The sequence below is a fragment of the Grampus griseus genome (assembly GCF_964374135.1).
Source record: "Grampus griseus genome assembly, chromosome: 12".
In the NCBI taxonomy this organism is placed as follows: Eukaryota; Metazoa; Chordata; class Mammalia; order Artiodactyla; family Delphinidae; genus Grampus; species Grampus griseus.
Window position 1 is genome coordinate 25,513,820 of NC_139006.1, and position 20,946 is coordinate 25,534,765.

General features: G+C 43.7%; 1 protein-coding gene and 1 pseudogene across 3 annotated transcripts in view; both read left to right on the forward strand.

Annotated features, from left to right (window-relative positions):
- Positions 1–5,769: 5,769 nt before the first annotated feature.
- MAPK1 (mitogen-activated protein kinase 1) overlaps positions 5,770–20,946 on the forward strand; it is a 95,251-nt gene continuing 80,074 nt past the window's right edge. The window contains exon 1 of one of the 2 annotated variants that reach the window (XM_082667347.1): positions 5,770–5,920. In XM_082667347.1, the coding sequence (XP_082523473.1) occupies positions 5,805–5,920 (116 nt within the window). In that variant the 5' untranslated portion in view covers positions 5,770–5,804. Of the gene's footprint in view, positions 5,921–9,854; positions 9,947–20,946 lie in introns of those variants that run through there. The other variant, XM_082667348.1, reaches the window with a different exon arrangement.
- On the forward strand, positions 9,775–9,929 carry LOC309830681 (large ribosomal subunit protein eL39-like; annotated as a pseudogene). The gene has a single exon. The product of its transcript is annotated as a large ribosomal subunit protein eL39-like (transcript).

Genomic DNA, 20,946 nt, shown 5'->3' on the forward strand with positions numbered 1-20,946 from the left:
TGTGTATTTTTTGCACATCTTTTCTAATAACATTACATATTCAGAGTTTGTCCTTTGATCTGATCTGAGATTTTCATATTTTTATATAGGAATTTTAGCTATTTATGTGTTTCTTATTTATTTACATTTCCCTTATTTGCTACACTTAGTTTCACTTTCCATCGTCTAATTTTCTTGTATTTTGATGTTGTTTTTTAATGATTCCTTGCCATTTCTTTTTTATTTACAACGTGAAGAAAGTGTCTAGCATACTTCTGGTTACATACTCTTGATTTTTGCTGTATGAATTACCTTCTTCCTTTTATCTCTTGTAATAATTTATAAGGTAGACATACAGCATTTTACACTGAAAAAATATCTGAAATTATATATATATTTTTTGATGTGGACCATTTTTAAAGTCTTTATTGAATTTGTTACAGTATTGCTTCTGTTTTATGTTTTGGTTTTTTGGCCGTGAGGCATATGGGATCTTAGCTCCTCGACCAGGGATCGAACCCGCACCCCCTGCCTTGGAAGGTGCAGTCTTAACCACTGGACCGGCAGGGAAGTTCTATAATTTTTTAAAATAACCTTTTTCCTCATTTTATGTAAAACAAAGACTTAGTACCTTGCTCTTTCTACCCTCTTTCTTCCTATCTGATTGCATTAATCTGAGGTTAAAACCCCCTATTTTATTTTATTTTAATTTTTATTTTATTTATTTTTTTTCTTTTGCGGTACGCGGGCCTCTCACTGCTGTGGCCTCTCCCGTTGCGGAGCACAGGGTCTGGACGCACAGGCTCAGCGGCCATGGCTCACGGGCCCAGCCGCTCCGCGGCATGTGGGATCTTCCCGGACCGGGGCACGAACCCGCGCCCCCCGCATCGGCAGGCGGACTCTCAACAACTGTGCCACCAGGGAAGCCCAAACCCCCTATTTTAAAAAATCGCTCTTTCTCAATTTTTTTCCTTTTGCATTTTGTTTGTTACTATAGCAACAACAATTATTTCAACTTATCAGCATCGGTCTCTACTGAGTGTTTTTATTCAGTTATCTCTCTATCTTTAGCTAGTTTCAAGGCTCATTGCCAGTTCTTTTCTCTTGTTTCATCATTCATGAGTTTCTGATTCATGTCCCGGTGATTTATGGTATGACTCTGAGCAATTTTTGCAAAAAAGGGAGTTAGTTGGGTCGTGTATTAGTCACAAACTCTTGTGGTTTCAAGTGACAGAATCCAAATTCAAATTGATTTCAGTTAAAAAAAAAGAGAATACATTGTCTCATGAACCTGTAAAGTCCAGGCTCAACTGAATACAGCCTCGAACTCTGTCATCAGGAAACTGTCTCCATCTCTGGACCCTGCTTTCCCCATCTCAGCTTCATTCTCCGAGGGCAGTTCTCACATGGTGGCATGTCTGGCCCCAGACTCGTACTCCCTGCCCTGGCACCCAGGCAGAAGGAGAGCACTCCTTTCCCAATTGTTTCTGCAGAAGTCTGGGCTGAGGGATTTCCCTGGCGGTCCAGTGGGTAAGACTCCACGCTCCCAATGCAGGGGGCCCGGGTTTGATCCCTAATCAGGGAACTAGATCCCGCATGCCGCAACTAAGAGCCTGCATGCTGCAACTAAGAGTCAGCATGCCACAACTAAAGTTCCCGCACATGGCAGCAAAGATCCCGCCTGCCAGAACTAAGACCCGGCGCAGTCAAATAAATAAATATATATTTTTAAAAGTCTGGGCTGGGCTTCCCTGGTGGCGCAGTGGTTAAGAATCCGCCTGCCAGTGCAGGGGACATGGGTTCGAGTCCTGATCCGGGAAGATCCCACATGCCGCGGAACAACTAAGCCCGTGCGCCACAACTACTGAGCCTGTGCTCTAGAGCCCGTGAGCCACAACTACTGAGCCCGCATGTTGCAACTACTGAAGCCCATGAGCCCGTGCTCCACAACAAGAGGAGCCACCACAATGAGAAGCCTGTGCACCGCAATGCAGAGCACCCCCAGCTTGCTGCAACTAGAGAAAGCCTGCGTGCAGCAACAGAGACCCAACACAGCCATAAATAAATAAATAAATAAATAAATAAATAAATAAATAAATAAAAGTCTGGGCTGAGTGTCAATGGCCTGGATCAGGTCTCATACCTATCCTTTAAACCAACGTCTACGACTCTGATTGTGGAGCCCTGGATCACATTCTTACTCTTGACTTGGGGGTGGGGCCAGCCCTGCAAACCACATAAGGGTGTAAAAGGGACAGTTCACCAAAAAAAAACCCGGATTGTTGCTACCAGAAGGAGAAGGGGTCAATGCTGGGTAGGCAAAAAATAACAGATATCCATTGTTTTCTAAGATTCTAGATCTGTGAACTGTCACCACTCTAGAGAGACAATAAGGAAGACATCCAGGTGGCCAGCTGGCCATCTAAGCAGGGTCTTAGGCTTAGATAGTGGTTTAGCATGGTCTCACAGTGTTCCAGTGCCTCGTTCTCAGGTTCTCAGGTCTGTGCTTCTGGAAATCTGTTGTTGTCAGTCTAGCTAGATGATTGTCCCCTATGGGCCTGTCTCACGCCAGCCGGACTCAGCAGAGACAGATGTATATCTAAATCCCATCTTAGAGGGAACAGTAATTGCCAAAGGACCTAAACAGGGCTGTCTCCTGGTCAGTGCATTTTCCCTGTCAAAAACCACAAATGAAGCCAAACTCTAATCATAAGGTAGCTTAGTGACCACAGAACCAATCAAGAGAAGTTCTCTGGAGAAAGGTTATTGGCCAGATGCATCATGCCATGATAATATGGTGACTTTAAATGTCCATAAACACTGGAAGAATGAAGAGAGGACATATTACAAGGCTGAAAGGTAGGAAAGAACTGAGAGCTGCCTGGTCCGGCTGGAGCACAGGGGAGGGCAGGTGAGGACGGCAGGTAATGTTGTGTGTCAATTATACCTCAACTTAAAAAAAGCGAATAAAACAGTGCTTTTCAAAGTTTAATATCCATATGAACCACTGGGGAATCTTATTAAAATACAGACCCTGAATCAGTGGTCTGGGGTGGGGCCTGAGATGCTGCCTTCCAAACAAACCCCCACATGATGCTGATGCTGCTGGTCTGGAGACCACACTTTGAGCAGCAACAATTTCCAAAATATTAAGAAATAGAATTTATAGGTGTTTGTGAGGGTTGGATGGGAAGAGGGGTTGGGAGCAAGGAAAAATGCATTGTTAAGGACCATCCCCAAACTTCCAGCTTGAGTATCTGGGTGGTGATGCAATCCACGAGTACAAGACGAGGAACAGGTTTGCGTGGGGTCGATAATAATGAGATAACATTTATTGGGTATATATTATGTGCCAGGTTCTTTACATATGCTGTCTTATTTATTCTGTACAATAGGGAGGTAGGTGCTATTATGATTTTCTTTTTTTTTTTTTTGCTGTACGCGGGCCTCTCACTGTTGTGGCCTCTCCCGTTGCGGAGCACAGGCTCCAGATGCGCAGGCTCAGTGGCCATGGCTCATGGGCCCAGCCGCTCCATGGCATGTGGGATCTTCCCGGACCGGGGCACCAACCCATGTCCCCTGCATCGGCAGGCGGGCTCTCAACCACTGCGCCACCAGGGAAGCCCCCCTATTGTGATCTTTAAGAGTGAGGAAACTGAGGCCAAGGTCATACAGGTAGTAAGTGGAAGAGCCAAGATTCAAACTCTTTCTGGTAGTCTGAGGGCAGAACTCCTGCAGTTGACCATCGGCAGTTTGGAAATGTGAAGTTGAAGCCCCTGTAGGATGTCACAAGATGTCCGGGTGGACAAGCTGACCACATATTCTGACAGTTAAAGACCTGGGAGGAAGTGAGGCATCAGTGGGAATTAAACCATGGAAGAACGGCGACAACCAACCCTCTCAGAGTGCTGCCAATCTTGTTCCATTTTCCTTTGGCATTTAATTATTACAGAGGAGGACTCTGAAGAAAACCACCTTTTAGCTTCTTAAATAAATAATCTTTCTTTTTTTTTTTCTGATTGGATACTGTGTTCTTTATCCCTGAAATTTAAGAACTTTTCCAGGTTATGTCTTGAAGTTGGTTTCTGCTTATTAATTTTTCTGGATTCAGAGAACTCACTCAATTTTCCACTTCTACCTCAGATCTTTTTAGACCTAAGGCAAGTTTTCTTTTACTATAATTTAAGTTATTGTCTCTAATTGATTTGCTCTGTCTTCTTTGGGGGGTGCCTATAGTTTGACTCTCCGTGGTATTCTCCTGTACATTTTTTTCTCTCTTAAAGAATTTCATCACTGACTTTTTCTTCTATACTGCTGATTTGCTCTTCTACATTGTTAAGTCTGCTTTTTAGTGCTCCAACCATTGCTTTTACTTTGGCTATCATGGTTTTAATTTCATGGAACTCTCCATTTATCTTGGCCTGTTCTTTAAAAGATGCAATGTCCTCTTTTAGTTGAGAGTAAGAATTAGGTGTTTTCTGGAACTGGGCTCTGCTTCATGGACTAAATATATTGCAAAGGAGTAATTTTTGGCTCTAGCACTTTATTTTTCTCATATGCCACATATTTCTCTCCCCAGAGGGTTAAATTTTTTTTTTTTCCTTATTCACCTTTGATATTGTCTAGTTGATCTTTGTTGTTGATGCCTGGACGTCCAGGCTTACAAGATCACAATGTTGGACAATCAGGATGCAGGGTTCCCCACCTTTACTCCCCATCCAGAGATGGCCCGGGTGTCGGTTCAGAAGCAGTGGTTAGATCATCTTCTGTCTCATTGTTAGCTATTCTTGGCATTCACTTGCTTCAAGATTCCGACTTTTATTTTTCAACCTCTGGTGTCTGTGACTATTTCTGAGGCTCAGGGTGTTTGTCTCATATTCTCTAGATCTTGATGCTTTGGACTTCAGTGTTTCTATCTTTGCGTTTCTATTTCAGTATGTCCTATGTCTGAGACGCTGTCCATCTGTACCAATCTGAGTCTCAGTCTCTGAATCTCAATGTTTTTTTCAGTGTCTCAGCCCCGTACTCCCGAACCCCTTACTGATCTTTATATTTCATCATAGCACTTATCACAACTCGAGTCTCCCTCCCTCCCTTCCTCGCGACCCATCCATCCATCGATCCACATCTCCTTCTGCTGGAATGTAACTCGTGGCAGAGTGGACGCACAGGATCAGGGTAACTTGTTGAACGAGCCTCTGTCTGATCAGCGGGTCCCGTCCTGGCCTCTCGTCTCGGCCTCCACCTCTAGGTTTCACACTTTCTCAGGATGCAAATGTCTTTCTCGGTCTCGGTCACCCTTCCAGTTTCTGTCCGTGTGGGCCGCGGACTCGCACAGGCATGGCCAGGGTGCGCGGCAAGGTATGGTGGAGGTTCCTTTCCTAGGCCCCGCAGGCCCACTGGCTCAGCCTCCGCGTCCCCTGCGCCTAGGGGTCTGCCTCCCGCGAGTGCACGTGACCGCGTCCCGCAGAGCCGCCGCAGTGCCCCGCCCCGAGCGCGCGGCTTCCGCCGGCTGCGCAGCCCCGCCCCCGTGCGCGGGGAGCCAATCCGCGCGCACGTCTCCCGGCCCCGCCCGACGCCCTCATCGGCGCGCGCCCCTCCCTTCGCCTGCCGGCCCGCCCGTCAGTCAGTCAGGCAGGCAGTCGGTCCGAGCGGTTGGCTGCTCCTCGGCTCTCCCGAGCGGCGGCCTCCCTCTTTCCTCCCGGCCAGCGGCGGCGGCGGCTGCAGCGGCGGCGGCGCGGTCCCCCGGGAGGCGCGGCGTGGGCCAAGCGGCGGCCGCGGAGCGTCGAGCCCAGCGCGGCGGCTGCGGCGGCCCGGCAGCCAACATGGCGGCGGCGGCGGCGGGCGCGGGCCCCGAGATGGTCCGCGGGCAGGTGTTCGACGTGGGGCCGCGCTACACGAATCTCTCTTACATCGGCGAGGGCGCCTACGGCATGGTGTGGTGAGTGTCCGCGCCCCGCAGCTCGGCCGCCCCTGCCTGGGCCTGGCGGACGCAGCCGCGGTCTCGCCCGGGCTTTGGCCCGGCCCCGGCCCCCGACCTCGGCCTCCACCTGGGCTGCGCCGTCGTCCGCGAGCTGGGGGCCTCGGGCCGGGCCGGGCCGGGCCGTCGGGCCTGGGCGTTGCTCCTCGCTGGGCCCGAGGGGCGGAGGCTGGGGCCGGGACCCCGGGACCGGCAGCGAGGCGCCCCCGCCCCCAGTGTGCGCACAGCGCGGCCTCGAATTCCTTCGGATGCTCGTCGCGGCGTGTGTGCACAGCTCCGAAATAATCATATGATTTTCCTCCCCTCGCCTGCGTTTTCCGCGAACGGCTTTCGTTAAGTGCCTTCCGTGGTGCCAGGCGGGCTCTCCTACGCAGGCTTTCTAAAAGGCGTTAGTGGCACCAGTGTTCGTTGTGGAATATTTCAATCTTGAAGTCTTCAAAGGGTTTTTAATACCGTACTGCTAGCGTTTCAGGAAGGATAACCCAGTATTGCTCTTTTGGTTTATTAAGGAGTCATTTGGAGTTGGGCCTAATTTGACTTGTTTTTCTCTTGCTCCGCGTGGGCTCTCTTACCAGCATAAAGGCATCCAGACGTTTTAGCACAATTACTGTGAACTTTCTCTGTTAATACTTTAGTGGTCAGTATGTGTGTAGCTCTAATGGAGTTCTTGCAGAATCACATTCAGGCTCTCTCGTCTCGATCCAGCTCACCGAAGCGTTTGTGGAATCGGGGTGACAGTCTTGTTTTTCATTAGAACCACCTAGCTGTGGTGTTTTGTGCTGGTGAAGACCTGTGCAAGTGTAGACTCCCTTACACCGAAATTTTCTCGTGAGTGTGTCTTTTCTGTTGAACGAAGGAAGCGAACTAATATTTATTGAACACTTCGTGGCAGGTACTGTGCTAGGTCCATTATCTCATTTGAACAAACAGCTGCAGGGAGGGGAACGCGGTGATGTCTTTCAGATGAGAAAGTATTTTGAGGTGAAACCAGTTCCTAAGGTCATACAACTAAAGAGGCATACTTGAGATTGTGGACTGAGATCCTGTTTCAGTTGCTGCAGTTCTTTTCATTACACCCCACTTTCCTTAAATAGTGTTATTAATCATATTAGAATTTTAGGATGTTTTACTCTTAGCATTTCTATTTCAGAAATGTATTCAAATTTGAATGATCATAATTTTAGAAATACCATAGAGGGCATGTTTTGCCAAGTGTTAGTTAAAATTATTTTTTAAAAAAAGACTTTAATTGAATCTTGAATATTTTCATACTCTTTAGGAGCAAAATGTTTCACAGTGCACAACTGTGAAAATTAACATGAACTCAGAGGCTTAGGAGCCAAAAGAGAAATTAAATTAGGTCAGGCCTAAAAGAAATAAGGTCCTAGAATGTAACAGAGAGAAAGAACTGCCCGCAGCATCACTTCTGTTGCACCTGCTGGTAAGTATCCCAGTAAACATGTCTCTTTATGAGAGGTTCAGAATTGCCCATCACGTCCTTCAGTCCTTTAAAATATGTACTAAAAAAAACTAGTTTTATGCCATTTCAGTTGCAAGTTTTTTTTTATTTCTTTTTAATCTGAAGCTGATATAGATAATTTTCTGGTAATTTTCTGTCACTGCTGTAGGCTTATTTGACCTTCTCAGTCTCTGTCAGGTGAAATATCAAGTCCTCTTACTATGATGTTCTTTTCTTAAGTAAGATCCAAGTACAAATATTATTGGAATTAGAATCTGGGTCCAAATTATAGCTTTTTATCTTCAGGTTGATGATATTTATTTAATATAAGAATTTAATCTACGTCGTATGCTATTAGCATTTAGTAAATGTTGGTTAACAATGTTGAGTTTATGGAGGATTTCTTGATTGAAATGTTAATATTTGAATAGTGACATTTTTAAAAAATTAATGCTTCCAGAAGGATTTAAGGATTTTCAGGAAAAGAGGTTTTTCTTTTTTAATTTCCTGAATCAATTCATTAGGAATTTGCCTTTTTCTTGCAGAGTCCTTTCCTAATCATCAAGTGGAGGATATAAAGATGAAAAGTGGGGTTTGAATTGGGTCTTTAGGAGTGAGTGTGATTTTGATAGAAAGATAATAGGTGAAAGTGACAGTTTGAGCTGTGGAATCTAATCCTGGAAAAGTATTTAGGTGACAAACTTGTAGAGGACTCTAAAGGCAAAACTGAATTTGTTTGTATATTTGTGCAGTGGAGATGCATGAATGTTTTTGAAAAGAGGCAGGCACATGGTCAGTTTTGGAATTTGGTGGGACGATAGACCAACACTGGTGGAAATGACAGGAAAAAAAACAGGTGGGGAATCACCTAGGCTGTTGTAACCTTCTAGAGGTGAAGTAATATAGTGGGCATGGAAAATAGCAGTTGGAGATGAGAGCCCTTATAAAGATAGAATCAGTAACAGGGGCTCTTGTCAGAAGAGTGATGGACTTCTAATCATGGCAAGTGTGGGATGAAGCAGAGGATGATGAGTGAGGTCTTAATGGGTAAGAGGTGAGAGAGGTGGGATTTGGGTTTGAGAGGGATTTCCAGGCTTGATGATATGGCATGGACATGGCTGTTAATTCCAAGGCTTCTAGCGTGGGAGCCTGGGAGGATGGTGGTGCTGTTATAAGAGAAGGAATACCATATAGGCAGAGGAGGTTTGCTGAGGAGAAATAGTGAGTTCTGGTTTGGACTTGTTAAGTTTGTGATGCCTTTAGGCCATTTAAACTATATCCAGAAGGCATCTTGAAAATAAGAGGGAAGTAAAATCTGGAGATGAAAATTTGTGTAAGTGATAGTCTTGGGTGGAGGAGCACAGATTCTTTTTTTTTAATTAATTAATTTTTGGCTGTGTTGGGTCTTCGTTGCTGCGTGCAGGCTTTCTGTAGTTGCAGCGAGCTGGGGCTACTGTTCGTTGCGGGGCACGGACTTCTCATTGCAGTGGCTTCTCTTGTTGCGGAGCACGGGCTCTAGGCACACTGGCTTGAGTAGTTGCGGTGCATGGGCTTAGTTGCTCTGTGGCATGTGGGATCTTCCCAGACCAGGGTTCAAACCCGTGTCCCCTGCATTGGCAGGCGGATTCTTAACCACTGTGCCACTAGGGAAGTCCAGAGGACAGATTCGTACTTGAGGTCATTGGTTAGGTGAAATTGCATGCATATGTTCTGTATGTTTACCTTTTTAGTGACACAATCCACAGCATTCATTAGATTTTCAAAGGGTCCATTATCCCAGAAAGGTTAAGAACCAGTGAGACAGAAGAGAAAGACCAAAGAGGTAGCTCTGGCAAACAAGTGCTTTTAATAGATGAGCAGAGGAAGAGGAAGCTCTGGACTGGTGAGATGTATAAGAATCAGGAAAAAAAAAATAGTATGAAAGAGGAGAAATTGAAGCTCTTTGCTTGGTCATCTAATTAAGATAAGTATTTTGGATAAGTTCAGTTTGAAACACTTTCTAAAATGTGACTGAGAGGTCGTGGGGTCATCTCCATAGAGACACTAATTGAAGCCTTGAGAGTGGACAAGATGAGAAAAATGTGAGAGCTGAGCCAAAGGAATGCCTGACTTCAGGTGTCAATAGAGGGCAAGTTACAGAAGAGGACGGAGGAAATGTGGTTGGAGACCAGTGAACCAGAGTTCACACTATCAAAGGAGCCAAGGGAGGTCGTGGTCATTAGGGATTGGTTTAAATACTGTAGAGAGCACCGTGCAGCTGGAAGAGCAGCTGTTAGATTTAACTTTCAACTCTTCTAACAGATGGGCTCTCTTCTCTTCTCTGCCATCCTGTGTGTGGTTGAGTTTGCTCCTCACCATGCCTTCTCACAAGACTTCAGGATCAAGCGATTCTTGGCCAAGAAACAAAAGCAGAATCATCCCATTCACCAATGGATTCCAGTGAAAACTGGTAATAAAATCAGATACAACTCCAAGAGAAGACATTGGAGAAGAACCAAGCTGGGTCTATAAGGAGCCTTGCATATGAGGTGGCACACATATTTATGCTGCATCTTACCATGTCACTCTGAGAACATCACTACTGTCTGAACAGCTGGATGTGTTTTATTGCGAAAATGATTTTTCTCTTTGTGTGTTTGTGCACTAGTGCTTTGGCTCAGTAATAAATATGTAAGACCTTAAAAAAACCCAAAAAACCAGATGGTTCCTACTAAAATTTCATTGTGATCACATTCCTGATGGTATAATATCCTGTCCTGTGAAGTTTTTTTGTCGTTATGGCAGACTAATAGAACTTTTGTTACGTTTTGTTTTTTAAACATACATACATTAATTAATTAACATACATTAATTAATCCTCACACTGTCAAGGTGGTTACTTTAAGTAAGTGGGAATTTGAGACACAGAAGGGTTAACTTGCCCATGGACACCCAGCTCGCAAGTGATAGAGTATCCTAATCTGGTTCCTGAGTGATACTCAACCAAAGACCCAAGTTGAGAAAATACATGTTTTCAGTAACAGAAAATATCTGTTGTCTGCTTTTTGCTTGTGTCATGTTTTATTTTTTTTTTAATTAAAAAATTTTTTTATATTTATTTTTTGGCTGCCTTGGGTCTTCGTTGCTGCACGCAGGGGCTACTCTTTGTTGCAGTGTGCGGGCTTCTCATTACAGTGGCTTCTCTTGTTGCGGAGCACGGGCCCTAGGCGTGTGGGCTTCAGTAGTTGTGGCTCACGGGCTCTCTAGAGTGCATACTTAGTAGTTGTGGAGCACGGGCTTAGTTGCTCTGCAGCATGTGGGATCTTCCTGGACTAGGGCTCGAATCCATGTCCACTGCATTGACAGGCGGATTCTTAACCACTGTGCCACCAGGGAAGCCCTGTGTCACGTTTTAGCTTTTTTTTTTTGTTTTTTTTTTTTACATTTTAGCCTTTTAAAAAACCTTTCAGGGCTTCCCTGGTGGCACAGTGGTTGAGAGTCCACCTGCCGATGCAGGGGACACGGGTTCGTGCCCCGGTCCGGGAGGATCCCACATGCCACGGAGCGGCTGGGCCCGTGAGCCATGGCCGATGGGCCTGCGCGTCTGGAGCCTGTGCTCCGCAATGGGAGAGGCCACAGCAGTGAGAGACCCACGTACCGCCAAAAAACCAAAAACCTTTCATACGAGGTTATTCACTCAGAAAACTTTAACTGAGCACTTGTTATATGCTAGGATGCACATCGTCTCAGCCTTTTAGTACCCCTTAGTCCAGATAGTGGGATGGAGTTGGGCAGTAATGCAAAGAATGTACCAGTGTCATACAGAAGGGACGTGTGCAGTATTGTGAGGAAAAAAGAAGGCCTGAATGACGGGGCTGTCTTTGTATGGCTTCACAAATTTTTGAGCTGGATGTTGATATGTGACTGGAAGTTTGCCTTGAGAAGTGCATTCTAGGTAGAGGAAGACGTACATGCAAAGGCACAGAAGTATGAAAACAGCACATCAGGTCAGGAAAACCAGGAGTTGTTTGGGAAGCTAGGGGTATGGGTTGAGTGCCTTCAGAAGAAAGCTGGAGTTGAGACAGTTGGGATGGGCCTGGCCAGATTCTGAAGGACATTGTTTACTGAGTTTAGACTTGATTTTTTAGGTGAAAGTCATTAGAGGATGCCCTTTTTCTGCCAGTTCCTCATCACATTTTGTGTTCCCTTCCTTGTCTCTCTTATGCTCTCTACCTGCTTGTGCTTATTTTCTCTTCTTTCTTCTTATCTAGGGGTATTCAGTGGGTGTGATTTTTACCCCCTCTCCAGTGGCATTTTGAAATGTATGTGGGTTAGGTTTTGTTTTTTGGTTGTTAAATTGATTGGGGAGTGTTATTGGCCTTCGGTGTGTGTATGGTCAAGGCAGATGTGCTGAACAACCTGCAGCTCACGGTGTAGTCCTGCACTGGAGGACCATCCTGCTAAGAGGCCAGCAGTATTTCCCTCCAACCCATCCCCAAGAAACACTGGGCCCTGTTCAAGTCCAGTTTTCCTCTAAGGTTCGTCTCCTCTGTAAACTTGTGCTTATTACTCTCTGCTGTAGTGCTCCCTCCTGCCCTCCCTGGAGCTCTGCTGGGGGTATTTGTACCACCTGTTTGAAAGGCAGGGCCAGCAGTAGTATATATCATCTATAAAGGCTCGAGACCTGGAAATGCATCTGGATTCAGATTCATAGTTTTGCTTGTTAACTGTTAATTTAACTTTTAATAAAAATGTCTCTTCTATGCTTTTTGGAGCTCAAAGATGTGAGGAGACCAGCTTAGATGAGCAGCGGAATATCCAGAGTTTCTGAACGGTTTTGAGTGCAGGTAAAACTCAAACAAAATTAAATTTATATTAATAACAGCCTGGTGGTTAGCTCTAAATGATAGGCCATTCCCATGAATTTAATGGGAATGCTCTCAATTCTCAAGTATTTATAAAAAGAGTCTCATGAAAAGCATCCAAGTTGAGTTTTCCCAGGAATCATCTATAATTTATTCCTCATCTCACATTAACATATCTACTAAATAAAAAACAACTGATTCCCCAACAAACATCTAGAGCTACCTCACCATTATGCATCCAGCCTGTTCCACCTGCCCACCTGCCTAACCCTGAAATGCTTTTTCTCCCCGTTTGCTTCTCTTGGGGCTCCCATACATTGGAAAGTCAACAGGATAGACATTCTCCAAGATTTCTCTCAGATGCTGAGTCTTAGGGCAGGCTCTGGGTTCTGAACCCATCCACAGCTAGTAGGAGCTGGGAAGTAGAGTGTATGTATGGGTGGGGTCTGCATGGGATATGCCATGACCAACTGACTAACATTAGTTGATCTTGAGCAACTTCCTCTCCCTTTTTTTAAATTAATTAATTTATGGCTTCGTTGGGTCTTTGTTGCCGTGCACGCAAGCTTTCTCTAGTTGTGGTGAGCGGGAGCTACTCTTCGTTGTGGTGTGTGGGCTTCTCATTCTGGTGGCTTCTCTTGTTGCGGAGCACGGGCTCTAGGAGCACAGTCTTCAGTAGTTGTGGCACGCAGGCTCAGTAGTTGTGGCTCGTGGTCTCTAGAGCGCAGGCATAGTAGTTGTGACGCAAAGGCTTAGTTGCTCCGCGATATGTGGGATCTTCCTAGACCAGGGATCCAACCTGTGTCCCTTGCATTGGCAGGTGGATTCTTTTTTTTTTTTTTTTTTTGCGGTATGCAGGCCTCTCACTGCTGTGGCCTCTCCCGTTGCAGAGAACAGGCTCTGGACGCACAGGCTCAGTGGCCATGGCTCACGGGCCCAGCCGCTCCACGGCATGTAGGATCTTCCCGGACCGGGGCACAAACCCGTGTCCTCTGCATCGACAGGCGGACTCTCAACCACTGCGCCACCAGGGAAGCCCCTGGCAGGTGGATTCTTAACCACTACACCACCAGGGAAGTCTCCTCTCCCATTCTTTGATTTAACAGAGCATCTCCTGTGCCTACCCTGGTCCATGTTCCTGCCCTCCCTCAGGAATGTTGCAGTGCATTGTTGGAGACAGACTGATAAGGAAATAAATTACTGTGTCGTGTGGTAAAAACACTGTTCTGAGATCATTCTGGACAGAGCAACTAACTCCACTTGGGCTTCCCAGTTACTAATTAAATCAACAAATAGTGTATGTGTACACCAGGCACGCACTAGTTGTTTCACTACATTGGTAAACGAAACATCTAGCCCTCATGGTCTGTGGGTGCCTAGCTGAATGGGAGTGGCTTGAAGAGAGGATTAGAAAGGTTTGGTCAGGCCTTGGCTTTAGGTTCCTTCTAAGGAGTTTCCTTTTGGGAATTCCCTGGCAGTCCAGTGGTTAGGACTCCACGCTTCCATTATAGGGGACATGGGTTCGATCCCTGGTCAGGGAACTAAGATCCCACAACCCGCATGGTGTGGCCTAAATAGATAAATAAATAGTTTCCTTTTACTTCTTTTTTTTTATAGTACTTATCATAGACATGTCTAAGATACTTTTTTCAGTTTATTGATAAATCATTTAGGCCCAGAATTAAAGCCTTGAGGAAAATTATTTTCTGTACTATAAAGTTAAAGAACTTTCTAATACTGTTGTTCCAGAGTAATAGTTTACCTCGAGTGATTAGGTTATTCACGTGTGTTTGGCTAAGAGAGAGTTTTTAACTGAGTGGCTGGAAGGAATGTTCTTTGTTTTTCTTTTTTTAAAAATAAATTTATTTATTTTTGGCTGCATTGGGTCTTCATTGCTCCACGTGGGCTTACTCTAGTTGTGGTGAACTGGGGCTACTCTTTGTTGTGGTGCGTTGGCTTTTTGTTGCGGTGGCTTCTCTTGTTGCGGAGCACGGGCTCTAGGCACGCGGGCTTCAGTAGTTGTGGCACGTGGGCTCAGTAGTTGTTGCTCGCGGGCTCTAGGGCACAGGCTCAGTAGCTGTGGCGCATGGGCTTAGTTGCTCTGTGGCATGTGGGATCTTACTGGACCAGGTCTCGAACCCGTGTCCCCTGCATTGGCAGGCGGATTCTTAACCACTGCGCCACCAGCGAAGTCCTTAGACCAAATGTTAATGTTGCCACGTTGTCATTGGGAATATTGGGAACACTGTCATTGGGGAATGTATAGTGAAAAATGTAGAGTTTCAGAGATAGGGAAATTCTTAAATAGAACTGATTAAAAGTAATTCTGGGGAAAAAGTAAGTACAGTCTTATTTATAGAACAAATAGTTTTAGCTGCATAGCTAAGGAAAATAAGCAAAACCATTACATTTCTCCAATTAATACCTAAATTGCCACTGATCACAGGTCAGGCTTGCTAAGTAGAGAGTAAAACCTATAGAATGTACCTTGGTCACAAGGATTTATCTTGAGTCAGTAGCTAAGTTCAGGGTACTGTTACTTATTGCTTCAGTAGATATGTAAAAATGTTTAGTTTGGGGCTTATTTGAGATTTCCTTCCATTTTCAGTGTATCAGTGCTGAACCCATCCTCAAACTTGTATTTCCCTCATTACATCATCTTTCTGTTTCATGGTTGAAACAGATACTTTTTTTTTTTTTTAAAGGATCAATATAATCCTTTCCCATGAGTTAATTTTTACCTCAGGACTATATAGACATATAAAAATATTTGATGTTATGTTTCAGACCAGTGAGAAACCATTTGATAGTAATCCATTATCTATTACCATTTCCAGGTATGTTCATTGAGCCATTCTACCTGTTGTGTGTTTTGCTGTTTTCAAGCATCCTTTCATGACAACTCTTATCCCTTAATTCAAGTGATGGTAAAAGTGGTATTCCCTTAAGAGTGTTGTAAATTATTTCTTTAGTCCAAAGAGCTGGAAAGAAAAGACTTTTTTTTTTTTTTTTTTTTTGCGGTATGCGGGCCTCTCACTGTTGTGGCCTCTCCTGTTGCAGAGCTCCGGACATGCAGGCTCAGCAGCCATGGCTCACGGGCCTATCCGCTCCACGGCATGTGGGATCTTCCTGGACCAGGGCACGAACCCGTGTCCCCTGCATTGGCAGGCGGACTCTCAACCACTGCGCCACCAGGGAAGCCCGAAAAGACATTTTTGATTCTTTGTCCACTCTGACATAACTGTTGGAAAGAGCCATTTGTTTCCTGCCACAGAGAAAGTATAAGACAGAAATTAGTCATAAGAGGGCTAAAGTTTTATAGAAACTTTAGGAATGCTTCTGGATACCCCAGCAGGCAGAATGTAGCATTCAAGAACTGGTAGATGTTTATCTAGCATCCTAGAATGTAGTGCTTAACTATAAAAATGTAAATTGGAAAATATTTTGGCCTTATGTGGTTTTTGGCTTTAGCAGGAAAGCCTCTAGTGTTTCTCTATTAAGATGCTGGCATTAAGCTGAGGTATATTTTATTTATTATATTTACAGAAATATCCATCACTTCTATTTTGGTTTTTTTTAACATAAATAAGTGAATTTTCTCAAATGTCTTTTCTGCCTTAATGGAGGTGATCATATGGTTTTTCTCTCTTTAGCATTGAGGATCATACTAATGGATTTCCTTATATTGAATCTTCCTTGCGTTCTTAGAGTAAATCCTAGTTGGTTATGTTGTATTTTTCTTTTCAATTTTATTTTATTTATATTTTATACAGCAGGTTCTTATTAGTTGTGTATTTTATACATATCAGTGTATATATGTCAATTCCAGTCTCCCAATTCATCCCACAACCACCACCACCCCCTCACCACTTTCCCCCTTGGTGTCTATATGTTTGCTCTCTACATCTGTGTCTCTGTTTCTGCCCTGCAAACTGGTTCATCTGTACCATTTCTCTAGGTTCCACATGTATGCGTTAATATACGATATGTGTTTTTCTCTTTCTGACTTACTTAACTCTGTATGACAGTCTCTAGATCCATCCACATCACTACAAACGACCCAATTTCGTCCCTTTTTATGGCTGAGTAATATTCCATTGTATATATATGCCACATCTTCTTTATCCATTCATCTGTCGATGGGCATTTAAGTTGTTTCCATCACATGGCTCTTGTAAATAGTGCTGCAATGAACATTGGGGTGCATGTTTTTGAACTAAGGTTTTTTTGAATTATGGTTTTCTCTGGGTATATGCCCAATAGTGGGATTGCTGGGTCATATGGTAATTCTATTTTTAGTTTTTTAAGGAACCTCTGTACTGTTCTCCATAGTGGCTGTATCAATTTACATTCCCACCAGCAGTGCTAGAGGGTTCCCTTTTTTCCATACCCTCTCCAGCATTTGTTGTTTGTAGATTTTCTGATGATGCCTATTCTAACTGGTGTGAGGTGATAACACCTCATTGTAGTTTTGATTTGCATTTCACTAATCAGTGATGTTGAGCAGCTTTTCATGTGCTTCTTGGCCATCTGTATGTCTTCTTTGGAGAAATGTCTATTTAGGTCTTCTGCCTTTTTTTTTTTTTTTTTTTTTTTTGCGGTACGCGGACCTCTCACTGTTGTGGCCTCTCTGGTTGCGGAGCACAGGCTCCGGACACGCAGGCTCAGCGGCCATGGCTCACGGGCCCAGCCGCTCCACGGCATGTGGGATCCTCCCAGACCGGGGCACAAACCCGTGTCCCCTGCATCGGCAGGCGGACTCTCAACCACTGCACCACCAGGGAAGCCCCCTTCTGCCTATTTTGTGATTGGGTTGTTTGTTTTTTTAATATTGAGCTCCATGAACTGTTTATATATTTTGTAGATTAATCCTTTGTCCATTGATTGCTTGCAAATATTACCTCCCATTCTGAGCGTTGTCTTTTCGTCTTGTTTGTAGTTTCCTTTGCTTTGCAAAAGCTTTTAAGTTTCATTAGGTCCCATTTGTTTATTTTGGGTTTTATTTCCATCACTGTAGGAGGTGGATCCAAAACGATATTGCTGCTGTGATTTATGTGAAAGAGTGTTCTTCCTATGTTTTCCCCTAAGAGTTTCATAGTGTCCGGTCTTAAATTTAGGTCTCTAATCCATTTTGAGTTTATTTTTGTGTATGGTGTTAGGGAGTGTTCTAATTTCATTCTTTTACATGTAGCTCTCCAGTTTTCCCTGCACCACTTATTGAAGAGACTACTTTTCTCCATTGCATATCCTTGCCTCCTTTGTCATAGATTAGTTGACCAGAGGTGTGTGGGTTTATCTCTGGGCTTTCTATCCTGTTCCATTGATCCATATTTCTGTTTTTGTCCAGTACCATACTGTCTTGATTACTGTAGCTTTGTTATATAGTCTGAAGTCAGGGTCCTCCAGGTCCGTTTTTTCCCCTCAAGACTGCTTTGGCTATTTGGGGTCTTTTGTGTTTGCCATACAAATTTTAAAGGCTTTCAGTTCTGTAAAAAATGCCACTGGTAATTTGATCAGGATTGCACTGAATCTGTAGATTGCTTTGAGTAGTATAGTCATCTTCACAATATTGATTCTTCCAATCCAAGAACATGGTATATCTCTCCATCTGTTTGTCATCTTTGATTTCTTTCAACAGTGTTTTATAGTTTTCTGAGTACAGGTCTTTTATTTCCGTGGGTAGGTTTATTCCTAGGTATTTTATTTGGTTTGTTGCAATGGTGAATGCAATTGTTTCCTTAATTTCTCTTTCTGATCTTTTGTTGTTAGTGTATAGGAATGCAAGAGATTTGTGTGCATTAGTTTTGTATTCGCCAACTTTACCAAATTCATTGATTAGCTCTAGTAGTTTTCTGGTGGCATCTTTAGGATCTTATGATGCTTTGTATTTGTGCAGTAACTTCTCCTTTTTCATTTCTGATTTTATTGATTTGAGTCCTCTCTCTCTCTTTCCTGATGAGTCTGGCTAATGGTTTATTAATTTTATCTTCTCAAAGAACCAGCTTTTAGTTTTATTGATCTTTGCTATTGTTTTCTTCGTTTCTGTTCCATTTATTTCTGCTCTGATCATTATGATTTCTTTCCTTCTACTAATTTTGGGTTTTGTTTGTTCTCCTTTCTCTAATTCCTTTAGGTGTAAGGTTAGATTATTTTTTTGAGATTTTTCTTGTTTCTTGAGGTAGGCTTGTATTGCTGTAAATCTCCCTCTTAGAACTGCTTTTTCTGCATCCCATAGGTTTTGGATCGTTGTGTTTTCATTGTCATTTGTCTCTAGGTATTTTTTGATTTCCTCTTTGATTTCTTCAGTGATCTCTTGGTTATTTAGTAACGTATTGTTTAGCCTCCATGTGTTTGAGTTTTTTACCTTTTTCACCCTGTAATTGATTTCTAACCTTCCAGCATTGTGGTCGGAAAAGATGCTTGTTATGATTTCAGTTTTCTTAAATTTACCGAGGCCTGATTTGTGATCCAAGATATGATCTATCCTGGAGAATGTTCTGTGTGCACTTGAGAAGAAAATGTAATCTGTTTTTGGATGGAATGTCCTATAAATATCAATTAAATCTATCTGGTCTGTTGTGTCATTTGAAGCTTGTGTTTCCGTATTAATTTTCTGTCTGGATGATTTGTCCATTGGCGTAAGTGAGGTGTTAAAGTCCTGCATTATTATTGTGTTACTGTCAATTTTCTGTTTTATAGCTCTTAGCAGTTGCCTTATGTATTGAGGTGTTTCTGTGTTGGGTGCATATATATTTATAATTGTTATGTCTTCTTGGATTGACCCCTTGATCATTATGTCGTGTCCCTCCTTGTGTCTTGTAACATTCTTTAAAGTGTATTTTATCTGATATGAGTATTGCTACTCCAGCTTTCTTTTGATTTCCATTTGCATGGAATATCTTTTTCCATCCCCTCACTTTCAGTCTGTATGTGTCCCTAGGTTTGAAGTGGGTCTCTTGTAGACAGCATATATATGGGTCTTGTTTTTGTATCCATTCAGCAAGCCTGTGTCTTTTGGCTAGAACATTTAATCCATTCACGTTTAAGTTAATTATTGATTTGTATGTTCCTAATACCATTTTCTTAATTGTTATGGGTTTGTTTTTGTAGGGCCTTTTCTTCTCTTGTGTTTCCCACTTAGAGAAGTTCCTTTAGCTTTCGTTGTAGAGCTGGTTTGGTGGTGCTGAGTTCTCTTAGCTTTTGCTTGTCTGTAAAGCTTTTGATTTCTCCATCGAATGTGAATGAGATCCTTGCTGGGTAGAGTAATCTTGGTTGTAGGTTCTTCCCTTTCATCACTTTATCATGCCACTCCCTTCTGGCTTGTAGAGTTTCTGCTGAGAAATCAGCTGTTAACCTATGGAAGTTCCCTTGTATGTTATTTGTCATTTTTCCCTTGTTGTTTTCAATGATTTTTCTTTGTCTTTAATTTTTGTCAGTTTGACTACTATGTGTCTCAGCATGATTCACCTTGGGTTTATCCCGCCTGGGACTCTCTGCGCTTCTTGGACTTGGGTGGCTATTTCCTTTCCCATGTTAGGGAAGTTTTCGACTATAATCTCTTCAGATATTTTCTTGGGTCCTTTCTCTCTCTCTTCTCCTTCTGGGACCCCTATATTGCAAATGTTGTTCTGTTTACTGTTGTCCCAGAGGTCTCTTAAGGTGTCTTCATTTCTTTTCATTCGTTTTTTTCTTTATTCTGTTATTCTGTCTTCCAGGGCACTTATCTGTTCTTCTGCCTCAGTTATTCTGCTGTTGATTTCTTCTAGTGGTATTTTTCACTTCAGTTATTGTATTGTTCATCTCTGTTTGTTCTTTAATTTTTCTAGGTGTTTGTTCTTTAATTCTTCTAGGTCTTTGTTAAAAGTGTCTTGCAACTTCTTGATCTTTGCTTCCATTCTTTTTCCAAGGTACTGGATCATCTTCACTATCATTATTCTGAATTCTTTTTCTGGAAGGTTGCCTGTCTCCACTTCATTAAGTTGTTTTTCTGAGGTTTTATCTTGTTCCTTCATATGGTACAAAGTCCTCTGCCTTTTCATTTTGTCTGTCTTTCTGTGAATGTGGTTTTCCTTCCACAGGTTGCAGGATTGTAGTTCTTCTTGCTTCTGGGGTCTGCCCTCTGGTGGATGAGGCTATCTAAGAGGCTTGTGCAAGCTTCCTGATGGGAGGGACTGGTGGTGGGTAGAGCTGGGTGTTGCTCTGGTGGGCAGAGCTCAGTAAAACTTTAATCCACTTGTCTGCTGATGGGTGGGGCTGGGTTCCCTCCCTGTTGGTTGTTTGGCCTGAGGCGACCCAGCACTGGAGCCTAATGGCTCTTTGGTGGGGCTAATGGCGACTCTGGGAGGGCTCACACCAAGGAGCACTTCCCAGAACTTCTGCTGCCAGTGTCCTTGTCCCCACCGTGAGCCACAGCCATCCCCCGCCTCTGCAGGAGACCCTCCAACACTAGCAGGTAGGTCTGGTTCAGTCTCCTATGGTGTCACTGCTTCCCCTGGGTCCCAAAGCACACACTACTTTGTGTGTGCCTTCCAAGAGTGGAGGCTCTGTTTCCCCCAGTCCTGTCAAAGTCCTGCAATCAAATCCCACTAGCCTTCAAAGTCTGATTCTCTAGGAATTCCGCCTCCCATTGACGGACCCGCAGGTTGGGAAGCCCGGACATGTGGCTCAGAACCTTCACTCCACTG